Here is a 19250-nt window from a genome sequence, read left to right as displayed (position 1 = left end):
TATATATTAATATGTGTAAAAATGTGAAAAAGTATATCTGCCAGAATACTGAACCTTTAGATTTGCAAGACAAACCATTTGGAGTTTTTCACTGGGAGAGATTTGACGCACTTAGCTTTGACTGTAGCAGACATGACGGTAACAACAGTAATAAACATTTCACCAAATGCAAACGTGACACCTATAGTTGGTTCGGAGATATTGACAGAGAAAATAGTTTTATTGTTAGTGTTAATGACGTTGATGTGCAACCATTGTTTCGTGCAGGCTTCTTTTTGCTACTGGACCAGGAAGGAGTTCCATAACATGAAGCCCCGATGGTGCAAAGAGCATGAAGACTGGACGCTGTACCTGTTTTCTCCAGAGAATCCGTAAGAGACACACACGCGCACACACACACACACACACACACAGTAGTCTTTTCATCCTGCATCGGCTTGCATTCATATCTTGGAGATTTACCCTAATCCTGTAGGATCACAGTTACTACACTTACACTAATCCTAACTCGAACCTAACCCCAAACTATTTATACTAAGACACAATGATTTACATTTTCAGCATTAGCTTGTGTCACCAAAGTGTGATTGCACTGGCAGATTTTTGTCCCACCAGCATGAGTTTCACACACACACATGGATCCATACGAAGAATTCAGTCCGTTACGTTGTCGCCCTCTGCCATCCATTTTTCTGCCTACTCACTGGCCTATTCCTCTCTGGTTCTTCTTTTTTTTATTTAACTATTTCTGTCTCTTGTATTTTTTACTGAATTCTCACTATTATTTATTTGATTATCAGTTTTAATAAATGATGGCTATTTTATTGTTTTATCAGAGTTGCGTGTATGTTTGTCTGTGTTTTTTTTAATTTACTGTTTTTGGGGGGTTTTTAGGTTCCGTATGTGGTGCCAGAAAGTGATCTCTCACAGACTGTTTGACCACATAGTTCTAGTTTTCATCTTTCTCAACTGCATCACCATTGCTCTGGAAAGACCTGATATAAAAAATGACAGCACGGTAAGACAGACACACACACACACACAGCCAACACACACCAGAACTGTTTTATTTATCTTTTATAAATGATCCTTAATTAAGTAAGAGAAACAGGCAAAATTTCCTCTGTTATATGTGATGATTTGATGCTTTTTATCCCTGCCATTGTTACCTGTAGTAAATCAACCTTTGGTTTCTTGCTTGGGCTTCACATACACTCAGCTTGTGCTTTAGTCTGGATACTGGGGTCTTTCACTACATTCACATAGTAAAAAAGAAAGTACACGCTTTTTAAATTCTAAGGTTTTAGATATCTGTAAATAATGTGGTCCTTAACAGGTCTTAAAATTAGGCAAATACAACCTCAGATATGAGGTTGTCCATTAACAGTTAACACATTACATTAACAATGTCTTAGACTCTGCAAGCCTCAGTTAACATTTCAAATGTTAAAGTTAATGAAGGTAGAGTTAGAAAAAAGCCAAAGAAGTATGTCTTGCTTGGAAGGGTTGCCTGGAGAAAGGCTCTTTTCTCTAAAAAGAACATGGCAGCATGGTTTAGGTTTGCAAAGCTCCATCTGAACAAACCACAAGAATCCTGGAACAATGTCTCTTGGACAGATAAGACCAAAGTGGAGCTGTATGGCCATTATGCACAGTGCCACATTTGGTGAGAACCTAACAGAGCATATCAGCACAAACACTCCATAGCGACTGTCAAGCACGGTGTTGGGGTGGTGACTTGTGCTTCTTTTGCTGCCACGAGACCTGGCCACCTTGAAGCCATTGAGTCAAAGATGAACTCTGTATACCAAAGTAGTCTAGAGTCATCTATCCTGCAGCTAAAGCATAGTCCAAATTGCTTAATGGAAAAAAAATCTACAACAGAAAGGCTGAAAAAGAAAAGAATCAAGGTGCTACAATGATGTATTTGTTTTCAACTTTGTCAGCTTTGCCTTCATTTTCTATTTTCCAAAGTAAATTAGTAAAAGCAACAAATTACAAAACATTTATTCACAATATATCACATTATGTGCTTTTTGGTGCTTGATTGATGATTATTTGCAGAAAGCTTAGAAAAAAATTGTCACTAACCGCTGTATGAGGCAAGGAAGGATAGGACCCGAATGCAGGGCTCTCAGGCAGAACGTGAACTCAAAAACAGCTTTATTGCCAGATTCACAAAAAAACATTAGCTAAACTGGGAAGGTGCTAGAAACTAAAATAAACAGACAGCACACAAAATCGAGGGATGGCAACTGACAGAAGGAGATACAGACAATATGTACACAAGAGGGTGTCAGGGCAGAGAGGAAACACCTGGGGAACACAGCTGAACATAGTCTGACTAAAGAGACAGGGGAGCCACATTATATTACACATACAGGACAGATGACCATGAGAATAAAACAGAAAAAAGACGGGCCAGACACAGGAAGACAGCGAACACAAACACTGAGGCGAGACTGACAAAAAACAGGGAGCGAGGGACAGAGACTTGACCTTTATAACCAGATGTGACCACACACAGGGGACGCAGGGGAGGACCCACCAAGAAGAGACTAATACCGACTGGACACAGAAGGGAACAAAACCGAACATTAGCATATCAATAGTTGGGTTGAAGACCCAGGACCATGATAAAAATCATTTTATTAAAGTGTACAACAGCTGAAAGAATAAAACCTTTAAAAAGACACATTTTAGACTGATGCTAGATACTCTGTACTCTGTAGTGTGGTGTGGCGTGTGCTACATGGTATGTGGGCTGAAATATAATATTACTCTCTTCTTTAGGAGCGACATTTCCTGAGCGTGTCCAACTATATTTTCACTGTGATCTTCCTAGCAGAGATGGCCATTAAGGTAAGAATCATTTCTTTTTCTTTCTTCTGTAGATGAACCTTTTTCTATTTTATACTGGATCTAGATTATTGTGATTACTGCCTTGTGTACAGCTTAATTTGTATTTTAATAATTTCCAGGTTGTAGCTCTTGGTTTCTGCTTTGGGAAGCAGAGCTACCTCCAGTCCAGTTGGAACATTCTGGATGGTGTATTGGTGTTTGTGTCTCTGATCGACATTTTGGTTTATCTGGCCTATCATGGTGAAAACAGGATCCTGGGAATTCTGAGAGTACTTCGCCTGCTACGAACACTTCGCCCACTGAGGTACATCATTGTTGGATTTTCTTTTGTATGTGGATACTGTCTTCTCAACTTTTGGGGGTTATAGTGTAGTGGTTTGCATATTTGCCTAAAGTACAAAAGATCCATATGTTGATCCCAGGAAGACACACAAGGAATCTAGAGTAAATATCTGCTGAATCATGTGCAAATTTGCACTGCAGCTTTATATTGTCAAAAGTATTTGCTCGTCTGCCTTCACACATATACACTTCATTGACATCCTATTATTAATCCATAGGCTTTAATATGATGTCGGCCCACTCTTTGTTCTGGGAAGACTTTCCACAGGGTTTAGGAATGTTTGTGGGAATTTTTGATCATTCTTACAGAAGTGTATTTTTGTGCATTGGTTTGCAGTTATATTGGAACAGGAAGGGGCCAACCCCAAATTGTTCCCACAAAGCTGGGAGTATGGAATTGGCCAAAATGTCTTGGTATGCTGACGCATTAAGAGTTCCTTTCACTGGAACTAATAGGCAGAGTCAAATTCCTGAAATACAACTGCACACTTGGCACAGTGCAGTCAGACAAGTACCGTTCCCTGGGCAACCGCCAAACCCATACATTCGTCACTCTAGAGAACCCATCTCTACTGCTCTAGAGTCCTATGGTCCTATGCTTTACAAACACTGCATCTGATGCTTTACATTGCACTAGTGATGTAAGGCTTGGTTACAGCTGCTCGCCATGGAAATCCATGGATAAAGCTCTCTACACACTGTTCTTGAGCTAATCTGAAACCACATGAAGTTGGGAAAGTTGGGAATCTCAGTGCACGATGCGATTCAGTATTTGCTAACCCTGCTCTGTGAGCCTGCTACTACCGCTCTGCAGCTGAGTTGATGTCGTTCCCTGTAGCTTTAACTTTGTTAAAATCCCACTAACACCTGACTGTGGAATATTTCGTGGTGAGGAAATTTCGCGACTGGATTTGTTCCACAGAGGTGGCATCCTATCACGGTATCACGCCGGGACTCACTGCGCTCCTGAGAGCAACCCATTCTTTAACATATTTCCCATTCAAACAATGTTTGTAGAAGCAGTCTGCGTGCCTGTGTGCTTGATTATATACACCTGTGGCCATAGAAGTGATTGAAACACCTGAATTCGATGATTTGGATGGGTGAATGAATACTTAGGAATAAGGGAAAATTCGAAAGTAGCTTTTATAAATTGATACACATGTGCTGGATACTTTTTTGTTGCTCTACCTTGTTTGGGTTCTAGTTTTTTAATGTGCTGCATTTATTGGTACTTGTGTTAAACATGTTTTGGTTTGCGTGTTCCAGGGTGATCAGTCGAGCCCCAGGATTAAAGCTTGTTGTGGAGACTCTCATCACCTCTCTTAGGCCTATTGGGAACATTGTTTTGATATGCTGCGCCTTCTTCATTATCTTTGGAATCTTGGGGGTCCAGGTAATCACTGTTCCACAACACAGAGACGCCTTACACCTTTTGTTGCTTAAATGTCACTCAGTACCCAATCAACAATTAGCTTTTTGTTTGAGCATTTTTGAAAGAATGACAGTTCGGTGAAGTGTGAAAAGAAACAAGTTGACCTGGTATTACCCAAGGACTGAGGAAAACGTATGATAATAATATGTTCTACAAAACTTCCCTGTATTTCTTTATTTCTGGCATTATAAGCTACAAACTCTGGTACATAACATGTAAATGGCTACCATAATAGCCCCGCAGATAACTCTCTCTATGTTTTTCTGTTTCACTCTAGCTGTTCAAAGGGAAGTTCTACCACTGTGAAGGTCTGGACACAAGAAACATCACCAACAAATCAGACTGTCTGCAGGCTAACTACCGCTGGATACGAAAAAAGTACAACTTTGACAACCTGATTCAGGTAACAAACAATAGATTGAGGGTGAGATTTGGCAAAAAAGATGGGGCATGAGTGTAGAATCAGCACTGCACAATCTCACTGTGAGCTGTTTTAACTAACTTTACAGTACTTTACGAAAGTCTTGAGCTATCCCTCATTTTTTAATATTTTGTTTCCAAGGAGCAAGGATGAGTTTTTAATGAGGTTTTGAGAAACAGTTCTCCAGGCTTTCTGCAGAGTTTTTCTTTGGACACTGGCTTATTTTTAGTCCAATCCTTTTAATTTTTGGTATCCAGTTGTTTCATAATTTTTTTAATTGTTTTTGATAAATCACCTTGGTGCATCTTCAGCAAATAATTACTTAAAAATGTCCCACACTTCTATGACATATTTCATGGTATTAATATATTATGTTATTATTACATGCAGAACAGCACAAAATCACCTAAGGCTTTTAAGCTTCTAGTAATGATGGAGAAATAGAGTTACATGTCAGCATAACACTAATCTAGATGGTATGTACATAACAAAACTGATCACATGTGTAATGACTTCCTGTATTGTTTGTGTTTAATATCCAGGCTCTGATGTCTTTGTTTGTGCTGTCGTGTAAGGATGGCTGGGTTACCATCATGTATGATGGGCTGGATGCAGTAGGAGTGGACCAACAGGTAATGGTGTGAGAAATTGCTAAGCTGTAAAATTGCCTTGTGTCAGGTACACAAAAAATACCTTTGTAGTGTTAATCTCCATCCACCCTCGAAGTGATTACTTATTCGTGGATCACTTTGAAGGTGACAGTAAGTCGTAGGCGGACGTTCCATGATCCAGTTGGCCCAGGAAATTCTCATTGGTAGTCACTTCAGTTGCTCACTTCGAAATTTAGAAGTTTATCTGAGATCCCAACCACTTCATGTTGCCAAATGTCACGTTCTCTAGTCTGTGGTTGTGACATCACTGCATATCGCGTCAAGTGTGCACACAGCTTTAAGTGACAAAGAGAAAACAGTTTAAAAGGTGGAGCTTTCCCTGAACATTTTCTAGGGATTTGACCTGCTTCTGAATGTTGTAAGTGATAAGATACTGACAGTTTGGGTGCTGGTATCTCTTCTACTTGCACAACGATGATCAGAAGAGCTAAAAGTCCTTTTCTTTTTTGTTTTCAGTAAGAAATATGCATAAAAAAACTAAAAAAGCAAATATTCTCTGCTGTCTTCTGCTTTCCTCAGCCTAAAAGGAACAACAATCCTTGGATGCTCCTCTACTTTATCTCCTTCCTGCTCATCGTCAGCTTCTTCGTCCTTAATATGTTTGTTGGGGTTGTGGTGGAGAATTTCCACAAGTGCCGACAGGACCAGGAAGAGGAGGAGGCGCGCTTACGGGAAGAGAAGAGGCTCAAAATGAAAGAGAAAAAGCGCAGGAGTAAGGAGAATGAAGGGGCTGGTCGGTAGTCTATTTTTCTGAGCACTGCCTGCTTTCAGAGCCTGAAAAAAAGAGAACGGGAATGAGAAAAAGAAACAAACAGGGATACATGTGTATATAACAGACTGAAACATGAAAAGAGGGAGAATTTAAAAGACTGGCTAGCTCACGCAAACAGTGATCAATCACTGACAGAGGGCGTGGACTACATCAGTCTGATGCATGCAAATGCATGACTGCAGCCCTACTCTTACCCTTTTTCTAACACTGCATGAAAAACTTGAGCAGTTGTTTTAACCTAAAACTTTGTATGCTCACCCTTTAATTAATGGAACTGCCACCAGTTTAGTGTAAAAGTAGTAACAGTACTTAATCTATTTTAAATAGGTCTCAGATTCCAAATCTAAATACAACAAAACCTGTAATAAGCTAACTTTTGTTTTTGATTTAATTATTTTTAAAAAGCACCTTTATAACACTTGCTGCATGCGAAAGTAATTAACGGCTGCATTTCTCCAGATGTCTTTGGAAATTTTGCTAGCAAAATTTGAATTGGTGAAATGCCAGTAAACCCCTCCCTCCTTGCGAATGCATGTGCAACACTGACCATGAAATGGTTCTTGTCACTGATAGAAGAAGAAGGATATTTCCTGTAAACACGCTTTGACTGGCAGACTCAGAAACATAGCAGACACTTTGGCTGCTATACCTGTAAACACCTTGGGAAGCTGCGCTGTTAGCATATGTTAAGTTACGTAGATAAAAATTGTTGTTTGTTGCACCTTATAGCTAATGCAAGGACATGCTGGTAGAAACACACCACCCACTGCAATCATGATTCAAAGTACTGTACAGTCACAATACAGAAGAGTATTTCGTTTAGGGACTTGATTGTGAATGAGAGAAATTTGTAGAAGTATTTTGTCTTATATTCATTTACGTAATCGCAGAGTTACATTTTAAGGCAGTATATGGTGTGAGCAGAACACAGCTATTTCATGTTCTAATGGCACCATGTCTCACTGGTCTAAAACTGCTCTTGATAAATGTAATATAAGCTACTTGAATGTCTCAGAGGAATAAGCCTGTTCATAGGGATTTGGACATATGATCAATCAAAACTCACTGATCAATCAAAAAACGAATGTAGTTTTAGACTACTGAGATTTTTTTTCCTGCAAGTATTTTAGAGAAAAGTGGCTCCAGTGTTTGTTCAACAGCACCGCCTAATTCTCAAACTAAAATCTTAAGGAATTTGACAGCAATATTAACTGATTAATTTGAAATTATTGAGCTCAATTTAAAGAGTTTAGATTATCGCTAAAGCAGTACAAGCTGAACGATCTCATTTGTTAAAGGATGGTGTTGTTGAACATCCCCTGCACAGCCCCTCTAAATCCTAGTTTTAAAAAGAATGGCATGAAAGCATGCAGTAGATGCATAGGGCAGGGCATGGTGTACGTGAGAGTATGTCAAAGACATTCACATACACATTCGATAATTACAGTGGACATGTGAGTATACAGTCTAGTTGGATAACAAGCACATATAAATAGCCAGGGTCTCATTTGTAAAACACTTGTTGTATGTTGGCACCGTAAAAAAAATGTTTAAATGCACACAAAAGCAAAAAATGACATCCACCAAGATATCAATTTGGATTGGCTTCTTCTGTTCATACACAAGGTAGTCCTAACCTATGTAAGTATCTGTGACCCTTGACTGGGTAGTGCTATCTCAAACAGCAGCAAGTTTTACACTTACAGAAATGATAACTGAAACATTCAACCACAAGTTTAATTAGCGTCAACATTCTGACTATTAACCTAATATTAAATATGTAAACATGGCATTAACATGCATAACCATAAAACATTTGAAACAGCTAGTTAGCATTGGTAATGGTATTTTCAGTGCCACTGGACTTCCTTATTGGAAGTCCAGTGGCCTAAAAATTGGACTAAAAATTGGCTTATGTTTCCTCCTCCTCTAATGTCACTCTAACTTTTGATTCTTAAGAGTGCAACATGCATGGCACTTGCTTATCATTACGTATGCACAATTGAGGTCAGACGTTTACATCCACTTATCGTAGGCATGAATTTCATGGTAATTTTGGGCTTTCAATGATTTCTTTGAACTGTTCTTTTTCCAGGGTCAAATCATTGTACAGCACACATCTCTGATCACTTAAACAAACAAGAATTAGGTGCACAAATATATTCATACATCCCCGCTAATATTTGGTGTCTCTAAGCAATTTGTGCTTTGACCAGATGCTTTTGGTCATCGTCAACAACCTTCTGGCATAATGCTGGCAGGATATTTAACAACTTGTCTTGGCAGAGTTGGTAGAGTTCATTTTTATTGATTGGTGTCATGGCACGGACTCAGCTTTTAATACATGTTCAATGGGGTTAAGGGCGGGGCTTTGGGAAAACCATCCCAATAGCCTAATGTTAGCCTGTGTTATCGTTTCAGTACTAGCTTTGATGGATGTTTGAGATCATTGTCCTTTTGGAACACCCAAATATATCCAAGTTTCAACCATCTAGCTGTTGATTTGAGGTGAAGTTGAAGAATTTAGAGATAGTCGGTAATTTCTTCCGTCTTCAAAGCATGATGATACCTCCGCCATGCTTGACAGCTGGTACAGTGTTCTTAGGTTTGAAAGCCTCATCTTTACTCCTCCTAACACACTTCCTGTCATTTTGGCCAAATAGATCAATTTATGTCTCCTGACCATAAAACTTTTCACTTGGTCCAAACCCTGTCAGTCCATTGTGATGCAAAATGAATTTCACTGTGGACACTGATGCTGGTGTTCCAGCAGTTTCCAGTTCACTGCAGGCTTCAGTCTTAGTGGTTCCCTGGGTTATTTCTGAACATCTTAACCGATTTCCTCTCATCTGAGGGTCAGAATTTGGATCTTCCGGATCTTGGCAAATTGGTGACATATTCAAGTAACTTGTACTTAAGTGCAGTTGTTTAAAGCGTTAGTATTCTGCAGAAATCTATGGTTATTTTGGAAAAAGAAAGCCACAACTTGTGCACATCTATAATTCTATTTCTTAGATCTTCTCTGAGTTCTGTGGACTTTCAAATTGTTTCGAGTATTGGTCAATCCAATGAGTTCTGTCAAACAAAGAGAACTAACAGTTGTAGTCAATCACGATCGCTAACAAGACGCTGAAAGGCCTTGGTGTTTGTAGAGCCTTCAGCACCTTTATTAAAAGATTTAAGTGAGTGAATGTGTATATTTGAGCCTTTATGTAAACTTTTGTGGATTATAGAAAATCAAAAATAAATTCAGTGATGTGTGTCTAATTTTAGTTTTTTTTAAAGATGTATGCGGTACAGTTATTCCACCCTGGGAAAGAACAGTTCAGTTTTCACAAAAATCCATAAATCCCCATGATGTTCGTGTGGATGTAAATTTTTAAGTAGAACTGTACATGTGCAAATTTACGTACAAAAGTATTTTGAGTAATAATACTAAATATGTGATCCCTTTAAAAAATTAATACATGCCATAAATATCTTAGACTTCGTGTTACTCTCATGTCCTCACTTATTTAAACAAGCCACACAAGCAGTAGCATGCACATACTGTTTAAGGAACAGGGACAATGGGAGCACCACCGCTGCAAGTAAGTTTACAATTAGAGGATCAGTGGGTCGCCTGGTCTGCTCAAGGGCCTCTCTGGCGTGACATGCGTACCAAAATAGCAGAATCTTATTAAGGCTCAAGCATATTTTGGTAACCAAGTATGAAATGGAACAGCAGTGGTGGTTGCCTTCTCTTTGCCCCTCTGCCTTCCGGTGCACACTGCTACACATACAACACTTTATATTCAGACAACAGTTACTCACCAAAGTGAGTCTCTCTGCGTGTTTCTTACTCTGTCTTTCATATATTTGTTTGTTCCTGAATTTTTGTGATCCAGAGGCCAAGCTCGGGCGGTACTATGACGACTACTCTCCCCTGCGTCTGTCCATCCACTCGCTGTGTACCAGCCACCACCTGGACCTCTTCATCACTTTTATCATCTGCGTCAATGTCTTCACCATGAGCATAGAGCACTATAAACAACCAGTGGTAATGCGTGCCCCTACAAACTTGCTCAAATGGAAAATGTTGTGAAAGATGTCTCAAATTAATCTGTACGCTTCTCCTTACATTCAATCTGTGCACTCAGTATTTAGGAGAGGTTCTGAAGTACTGTAACTACGTGTTTACCTGCATCTTCGTCGTTGAGGCCCTCCTCAAACTTGTGGCATTCGGCATACACAGGTTCATCAGAGACAGGTAAAGCAATGAGATGGATGTCAGTCTTTTCGGAATCTCTATAGCATTGTTTCCCACTAAAGTAAATGTAACTATCTCGCATAAAATGGTTACAAAAATAATTCCCTACTTAATGTGTGAATTCCTGCCTTCCTTATTTTCCGACAATTGTATTCAGAGCACTGGGTGGTCAGGGTACTAATCTTTTTCAGAGTACCCAGGTGGAGCGTTATCATGGTTTGCCTCAGTGTTTTCCCTACAAAAGAGATTAGTGGATGGGCTGCCCATTAATCTAAACAGCCTCCTCACTATTTAGCATCAGCAGCCAGGCAGCAGCAACATTTCATCTTCTGTTCCCACCTGTTCTCCTTTTCAGCTAACTCACATAACCTTTAAAGACTAAGAAGGAATTTGTGTTACTTTGCTGGTACTAGTTGAATATGCTGCATGAGCGATGAAAGAGAAGCACTGTATCTTGTGTCTTATTTTTTATTGATTTATTTTTTTGCCCTTTTTTTTTCTATCCGACTAAAAATATTCTCAGGTGGAATCAGCTGGATTTAGCTATAGTGGCATTGTCCATCATGGGCATCGTACTGGAGGAGCTGAAAATGAAAGGCACATTACCAATAAATCCAACCATCATCAGGATCATGAGAGTGCTCAGGATAGCACGAGGTACACATACGCTTACCAATCTATCCTTGCTTATGTCGTACACACTTACATAATTTCACTCTGTTAAGTTATCCTAAATATTCTAATAGATCTGGCATCAAAAGGAGGATCTCAGATGTAGATAAAACAGTTTCCTACTAACCCTTTTTCACAATTATCACAGTAAAACGGCTGTTTCAATGTCTCTCTGCAGTGCTGAAGCTTCTAAAGATGGCCACAGGGATGAGAGCTCTGTTGGATACTGTCATGCAAGCACTGCCGCAGGTAAACATGGACTCTGTAATGTCTCAACCACAAAAGAGTGGTTTTGCTTTTTTTTTCTTATTTATGAAAACAGGGTCAGGATATGAATTTTGTTCAGAATAGACAGCCCTGAAAGATTTATGGTTTTTAATAAATATTTAATTCCAGGCGTATCCTTCCACATTACAAAATTCATATCCTGACCCTCAAGTGTGTTTGTTTCTTCGGATTTTCGCCGGCTTATTGCACATCACATTTGGTTTTCTTAGTAAATGTGCCTTATAATAAATGGCACGCACACTGCACACAAGAGGAATTTTATCACAGAGTCAGTGAGTTCATTAGTCAAATGGATACCCGTGCACATTTTTGCCACCGATCTTGTGATTTCTTTTTCCTCCCTTGTCTTCCTTTTTGTGCTTTTGCTATTTTGTCAATGCACCCTCCATTTTTTTAGGCATGTCAGCAGATGTCGCGGATGTATCCCTCTGTTATTGCGTGGCTCAAATCTTAGAGGCAAAGAGCAGCTGCGCCAAAGATTATGATGTGTGTGCAGTGACAGACGTTGTTCTGTTATCTTCTAAATGTCAAGTATTCGGATATAACCATCCCGGGCACAGAGTGCACGACGAAAGATTTTCCAGTTTTAGAAACTGGAAATGGAGATGAGACATGCTGGTAAATGATGGCACGATGCACATGTAGACATAGGAGGTGCACACTGTGCTAGTTATTTTTGAATTTTTTGATTTTTAAGCACGCAAGGGATTTCTCCGTGCAATGGGTAGAAAAAGGGAAAAATAAGTATTTTATGCTAATGCATAAATAAGCATATGTGGTATCAAATAAATGCAATAAGACAAGAGCACTCAGAGAGCACATCTCCCCTCAAAGGGAAAAGGCTGTACTAAAACGCTGATGTTTTATGATTTTTTTTTTTATTACAACATGCTGACATCAGGTTGTTTTTATAACAATATGCTGATGTCTGACCTTTAACACATTTATAGTGTTTTTTTATTATCTTTACCAATATAACTGGGGCAGAGCTGGCTGCGATCTTTGGCTTCAATAAGCTGAAAGAAGTTGTGATTTTAAGATATTTTCATGCACTGTGTAATTTTGGGAAACTTTCTGGTGTCATTGTGATGTCATGGGCATTGTGTTAATGTACAGCTCTCCCCATGACCATTCACATGATATATTACTTGATATGTTTCTTCAAGGTCAACTTTTACCTTTGGCACAAACAATAAAGGTCAAGGTCAGATCCCTGGAAAACTGAGGTGCTCGTGCCAAGCAAGGCTTGTTTTTATTGTTTTACCCATTTGATGTGATCTTGATGTGATTTTCACCTAAATGAAACCAACTTGTACCATCACACAAAATATGAAAATGAGATCTTGGAAACTGTGGATGCTAGACTGCTAACAAACAGACAGACAAACAAATGGAGTCAGTTATATACTCCCTCTCGATTATATACTCCGGAGACAATGCCTTCTTGTCCCTGGATCTTTAATGTTTTAAATGGTACTGTTGTTTTTTTGCAGAAGATATCTAACATGTTTTGGGGTTTGTTTTTTTTCTTTTTCCTTCCAGGTGGGAAATCTTGGTCTTCTCTTCATGCTGCTCTTCTTCATCTATGCTGCTCTGGGAGTGGAGCTCTTTGGCAAACTGGGTCAGTCACCAGCAAGAAAAAAGCAAAACAAAGACACACACACACACACTGCTCCACACACTTTGCCAGAAAAGGTTTTTGAATCCAAGCATCACTATTACAGTCACGATTTGCGGCAAATCCCCCCCTCCCCCTTTTTTTTTTGTATCCTCCCTTCCTGTTTTGACCAAGGAAAGATCACATTTGCATGATCCTATTTATTTACATTACTGCTTCTTCAATGGACTCACTCTGTCCAACTCATTTTGCCTGAGTTTGTGTGGGAAAAGTGTTAGAAAAAAGAAAAAAAGGACTTCTGGGAAGATGAAATGAAAAACAACTTTCTGATAAAGAGGTTGCTTTCAGTGAAATATTATGATCCTCTGCTACACGCTGGGAATAGAAGATGATGTCTGTTTTGCCGATTTATGCAACATGACCCATCTTCAGCTTTTGCAGAGATTTTTATGAATGTTTGGAAGTGCCAAACTAAATGCTGATTCATGCCTGTAAGGGTGAAATATGCTTTAACTTTGGAAGTTTTGAAGGAAACATCGTGGCACAGAGCGGTGGAGAACAGGAACGTTCCCTGCATTCACACCAGTAAGAAAAAGCTAAACCTCATCTTCGAACTTACTTGCGTCTCACACCCCTCCTGGTACATAGGCCGTCGACAAGTCTTTAGTTTTATTATAAGATGGTGTTTTATACATTTTCACCATGGAAGAGGAATTTAAACTGACCAACAATTATGCGACTAACTGACAGGTCTTAGACAAGCCCAAGGCTGTGTAGATAGGATGAGGGCATGGGGGGGCTGAATGAGTGTTTAAATGTTAATACAGTTCTGGCTTCATGTCATTTCAGGGTCAGGTGTTTTCAGCATAGCTTGTAATTAACATATTCCAGTGTGGATCTGAATCTAGATTTAATAATTTATCTGGTAGTCTACACCTAGATGAATCCCGATTTCCAGTGGGCAGGAGTTAAAGGAAGATTACCTGAGAAAGGTAAAACAAAGGGGGTAGAATAGTAAATGGTCTATACAGGAGCGAGCTCCAACTGAGAGGAAAGAATATTTAGTAAGGTGTGTAAGCAAGGAAACATTGACTTGAGTGACTTAGTAGATCTCATTAGTTTTCCTCATTAGGTCTAATTAGGTCTAAGTCACCACTGTTAGATGAAACTCTCTCTCTATATATATATATATATATATCTTTGAAATGAGTTTGCTTACAATCTGATCTTGTGAAATAATTTTTTTTATGTCTAAAAGTATGGGGTTTTTTGCTATTGATGTAGATATTTTAAAGGTGTACACGTGAAATACCTGCAGTCCAAAAAAAAGAAAAACGTCAGATGTTCAATGTCTGACTGAATATATTTGAACTGAAGCTGCCTTTTCTGAATTCTCAGCAGCCTCTGACTCAGTCGTCTCCCATTTGTTAGAGCCACAGCGAGCGTTTCAGTCTTGCATCAGTATAGCTTGATTTCATTACAACTTACGCAAACCTTCCCTATCCATTTCCTCTGTGCTACACTCTCACATTGTTTAATCCTCTTATTTGTCTCCTGGTGACTGATGCTTAGAATAATAAACATGGTACATAATACTCCAAGGGATGTGTTATTCTTCTCAAGCATGCTGTTAATGTGACCTCAGGTTTGAGGCAAGGGAGGATATCTTCTGGTGGCTATTCTCTTTCTGTAAACAAGGCCTCGAGAGCTTTCTGTTAAATTGACCCAAAGACTTTTCGCTGTCCCCTGGAAGACTTTTCTCATTCGCTCTCCTGTGCCACGTCCACAGGGAGACGCCACTTGGAACTAGTTTACTCTGCATTTATATGATTGAAGAAGAAGTTGTATTTTGTATGGAAGTGCGGCACGTTGTATTTCTCGTCTTCTTTTCATCACCATGTTTATAGCGCAGCTTAATTAACGTCTTCTTCTGTTTGCTTTGATTAGAGTGCAGCGACGACAACCCATGTGAAGGTCTGGGTCGTCACGCAACCTTTAGAAATTTTGGGATGGCCTTCCTCACACTGTTTCGAGTGTCCACTGGAGACAACTGGAATGGGATTATGAAAGTATGAACAGACACACACACACACACACACACACACACACACAAACGCACTTGTATGCACAACATGAGCTCTAATAAATGATGACTAGATTATCTCATAACCGCAGAGAGCGACGACCTCGAAAAGCAATTATGAAATTATAAAGTAGCTTAGAGGAGACCAATGTCAAAACTTTCACATTTTGAGTTTTACTTTATTAAAAAATGAAATTCTGAACAACACAAAAATGTGATCGTGTAACAAATGATGTGACAATGTCATGTATTTTTCTTTTTCTTAAATGAATTATAATTTTTAGGTATAGTATAGAATCTCTTTAACAAGATCATGTTAGGGAAAAGGTGTCAAACACAAGGCCTGATGACATGTTTGTTGAAGTCACACACCTTTTTTCTAATATTAAGATATTATGTGAAGGATTAAATGTGTAAGTAAACTTCTCCACTAAGGCTCAGACTGGGCCGTAAGTGGCCCACAACATAAGCAATGCCTCTTGAATTCCAGCAGAGGGCGATGCCACACAGTTTCTCTTTTTAACCACTGCTTTAAAAAAGGCACTTTAAAGTAGATTTCTGTCTTTGTACAGACAGTCTATTTTATGTTGTGTGTAAGAAATGTACGCGTCTGTCAGTTTGGCGATTTTTTTTGAGCTAATTCAATATAAAAACAGGACGTGATTTCATGTATATACGTTTTAGGAGTGATGGAGAGTGGGGGTTGTTTAACAATGTGCAATGTTTTTATTTCTTTTTTTATTGATTATGAACTACTTACATCATGTCTCTGTGTGTGCTTAAATGTGTGTTTCTTTGTTTCCTGAAGTTACAAATGAGTAAATGTGTAAAACTGTGGATGCCCAGCTTTTTCAAGTGGTGACTGTGATTCGGTGTCGGGGTAAAACTCTCTGCTTCTTCATTTTCTCTTCTTTTTCTTTTCAGGACACATTGAGAGAGTGTCACCCGTCTGACGAACACTGTTTACCATATCTGCCCTGGGTTTCTCCAATTTACTTTGTCACCTTTGTGCTCATGGCCCAGTTTGTTCTGGTCAATGTGGTGGTGGCTGTTCTGATGAAACATCTAGAGGAAAGCAACAAGGTGCAGTAACTTGAGTACTATCTCTTTGGTTTTTGGCTTTTTAAATGCACAGATATTAAGTAGATATATATTTGCAGGATGCTAAAGAGGATGCGGAGATTGATGCAGAGATTGCCTTGGAAATGGATAGGGAGAGGGATCGCAGACTAAGCACAAATTCCAACAACAGCTCAGTCGGAGGGACCTATGTGGGGCCATGCTCAAATTCACCTGAAGAGGTAGGAAGACAAAACTGTGCTTATTAGCAATTGCAGCAGTATCAGCATTGTGGAACAGGTTTTTTTCATGTGTGCCAGTTACATTAATTCATGATAAAACAGTTTTGATACACCGTCACAGTCATAACATAGTTGAACAAGTGAAGATTTTGTCCTCAAAGTTGATATGTTAGAAGAAGGAAAAATGGGCAAACGTAAGGGTTTAATTGAATTTAAGAAAGGCCAAGCTATGATTTGTAGACAACTGGGTCTCCAAAGTTGCAGCTCTTGTGGGGTGTTCTCAAAAGTGGTCCAAGGAAGCAACAGTGAACAAATCACACGGGTAGGCCTTCAATCCCCACGTGCAATCTGATCAAACAGACGAGCTACTGTTGCATCAAATAAAACTACTGCTGACCTTTCTGCCGCCTCCCAAGGTGTGTCACTTACCTGGGGAACACCTGGCACCAGATGTACTATGGGAAGAAGGCAAGCTAGCGGAGGCAGTGTGATGTTTTAGGCAATGTCCTGCTGGGAAACCTCAGGTCCTTCCATTCATGTGGGTGTTACTTTGATATGTACCTAAGCACTATTGCAGACCATGTACAGCGTTTCATAGAAACAGTACTCCCTGATGGCTGTGGCCTCTTTTGGCATGATAATTGGGCCTGTCAAAAAGCAACAATGGTTCAGGAATGGTTTGAAGAGCACAAAAATAAGTTTGAGGTGTGGACTTGGCCTTCAAATTCCCCAGATCCCACTCCAATCAAGCATCTGTGGAATGCGATGGACAAACAAGTCTGATTGCTGGAGGCCCCACCTCACAACTTAGAGGACTTCAATGATCTGCTGCTAACATCCTGATTACAAACACCTCAGCACACCTTCAGGAGTCTAGTGGCGTCTATGCCTCGATGGGTCAGGGCTGTTTTGGCAGCAACAGGGGAAACTACACAATAATAGGGAGGGGGTACTAATGTTATGCCTGATCGGTGGAAATGCAATATTACTAATAAAACAAGGTATAAACATATACTTTGTTATTACATCTTACTGCTGGGTTACAGTCTTTTAACAAATATGGAACAGTACATGTTTTGGGTTGTGTATAGAGCTGGCATGTAATTCAGCCTATGTTTGTCAGAGCCTGATGAAAAGATGGCAAACGATGCTCTCCTTTAACCTTTAAGATAACTTTAAGAGACAGTTCTTTGAATTTGTGTGTGTGTGTGTGTGTGTGTGTGTGTGTGTGTGTGTGTGTGTGTGTGTGTGTGTGTGTGTGTGTGTGTGTTATTTTCAGTGGTTGTCCGTACACTATCTTGCACCAGAAAGATGCCACAGACATGGCATTCATATTTTTACCTGTCTCAACCTGCAACACAGACGTCAGTCATCAGAATCACGCAGCGCTCTATTCTTTCTTTGTAAAAACTGCAGCTGTTGGTTTTAGCACTGAGTGGTCTCTGTCTCCCCCTGCAGGAGGAAGAGGTGCAGTACAACAACCAGAACCTGCTGTCATCCAAGATCTCTGTATCCAGGATGCATTCTCTGCCAAATGACAGTTATATGTTTAGACCGGTGCGACCCGCCAGCGCCCCCTACCCTTTAGACGAGGTAGACCTGAGTCCCCAACACCAGCATTCAGGTAAACTAGATGTTAAATACTAAAATATTGATTGTGAGAGTAGCATCGCTTTATTATTGTGAAGTTTTGGCATTTTATTTAATCTGTGTGGTAAACAGACAGAGACACAGTTACTAAATTTGTTAACTAAACTTCACAAGTTCCAATTCAAACTAGTTAAAATAAAAGACGGGGTAATGTTTATCTCACATAGAGTCAACCTTATACCTATCCTACATAATGTTATCTTTTTTTCCCTGTAGTTTCACCTTCTGTGTGTTTAAAAAAGAAGTCAGAACACAAAGAAACAATGCTCAGAACACATCTCTAAGCACTAACAAGAACTGTTTCATTTGCAGTCAGAATCTAATGGCATGTTGTGTCCAGGCTGTGGACAGGCCCAGCTCTGTCCTAAGGTACTTACTGTAGTGGATGAGTCGATACACGTGAATACCCGCAACTTTCACACAGGCTCATCTGTTCAGCTGTGAAATGGCCGAATACTAAACTAGAGTGGTCGTTGTCTTCACAGTCAAGCTGCAAAGTCAGAAAAGTGCATATGTTTAAAAATATGCAGTCATCACTTCTCTTTTGTCTTTTGGTTATAGTCTAGTTAAAAACAAAAAAATGCTGGGATGCTGTGTCAGTGATTTGATTTCATTTTCATAAACCTCATATGCAATCAAAAGCACACAGATATTGCATCAGAGATGAAAACAGAGACATTTAGTTGTCTTTTTGGGTTCTCTCTGTGTACTCCGGCTTCCTGATTTCGTCGTCTTCTTTTTTTTGTTGTTGCATATTTTCACACTGAAATGTTTCAGACAGACAGAGATATGAATATTTTGTGTATTAAATGAAAGAACTCTATCTAAACCTACATGGCCCTGTGAGCCAAAGTAACTGCCCCTCTGTTAAATCATGAATTGACAG

General features: G+C 39.5%; 1 protein-coding gene across 2 annotated transcripts in view; it reads left to right on the top strand.

Annotated features, from left to right (window-relative positions):
- The window catches only part of cacna1ha (calcium voltage-gated channel subunit alpha1 Ha), a 126009-nt gene that overhangs the window by 99747 nt on the left and 7012 nt on the right, over positions 1 to 19250 (top strand). The window contains exons 20-36 of one of the 2 annotated variants that reach the window (XM_087839681.1): positions 268 to 371; positions 895 to 1018; positions 2794 to 2862; positions 2982 to 3166; positions 4474 to 4600; positions 4917 to 5042; positions 5603 to 5692; positions 6251 to 6443; positions 10391 to 10542; positions 10643 to 10752; positions 11276 to 11409; positions 11603 to 11673; positions 13255 to 13333; positions 15278 to 15399; positions 16338 to 16496; positions 16574 to 16714; positions 18173 to 18338. In XM_087839681.1, the coding sequence (XP_087695807.1) occupies positions 268 to 371; positions 895 to 1018; positions 2794 to 2862; positions 2982 to 3166; positions 4474 to 4600; positions 4917 to 5042; positions 5603 to 5692; positions 6251 to 6443; positions 10391 to 10542; positions 10643 to 10752; positions 11276 to 11409; positions 11603 to 11673; positions 13255 to 13333; positions 15278 to 15399; positions 16338 to 16496; positions 16574 to 16714; positions 18173 to 18338 (2152 nt within the window). Of the gene's footprint in view, positions 1 to 267; positions 372 to 894; positions 1019 to 2793; positions 2863 to 2981; positions 3167 to 4473; positions 4601 to 4916; positions 5043 to 5602; positions 5693 to 6250; positions 6465 to 10390; positions 10543 to 10642; positions 10753 to 11275; positions 11410 to 11602; positions 11674 to 13254; positions 13334 to 15277; positions 15400 to 16337; positions 16497 to 16573; positions 16715 to 18172; positions 18339 to 19250 lie in introns of both variants that reach the window. The other variant, XM_087839680.1, reaches the window with a different exon arrangement.

Source organism: Neolamprologus brichardi, chromosome 4, assembly GCF_056152115.1.
Source record: "Neolamprologus brichardi isolate AB-2024 chromosome 4, ASM5615211v1, whole genome shotgun sequence".
Taxonomy (NCBI): domain Eukaryota; kingdom Metazoa; phylum Chordata; class Actinopteri; order Cichliformes; family Cichlidae; genus Neolamprologus; species Neolamprologus brichardi.
The sequence above is the reverse complement of the archived record's forward strand: the minus strand, read 5'-3'. Positions and strand labels throughout refer to the sequence as shown.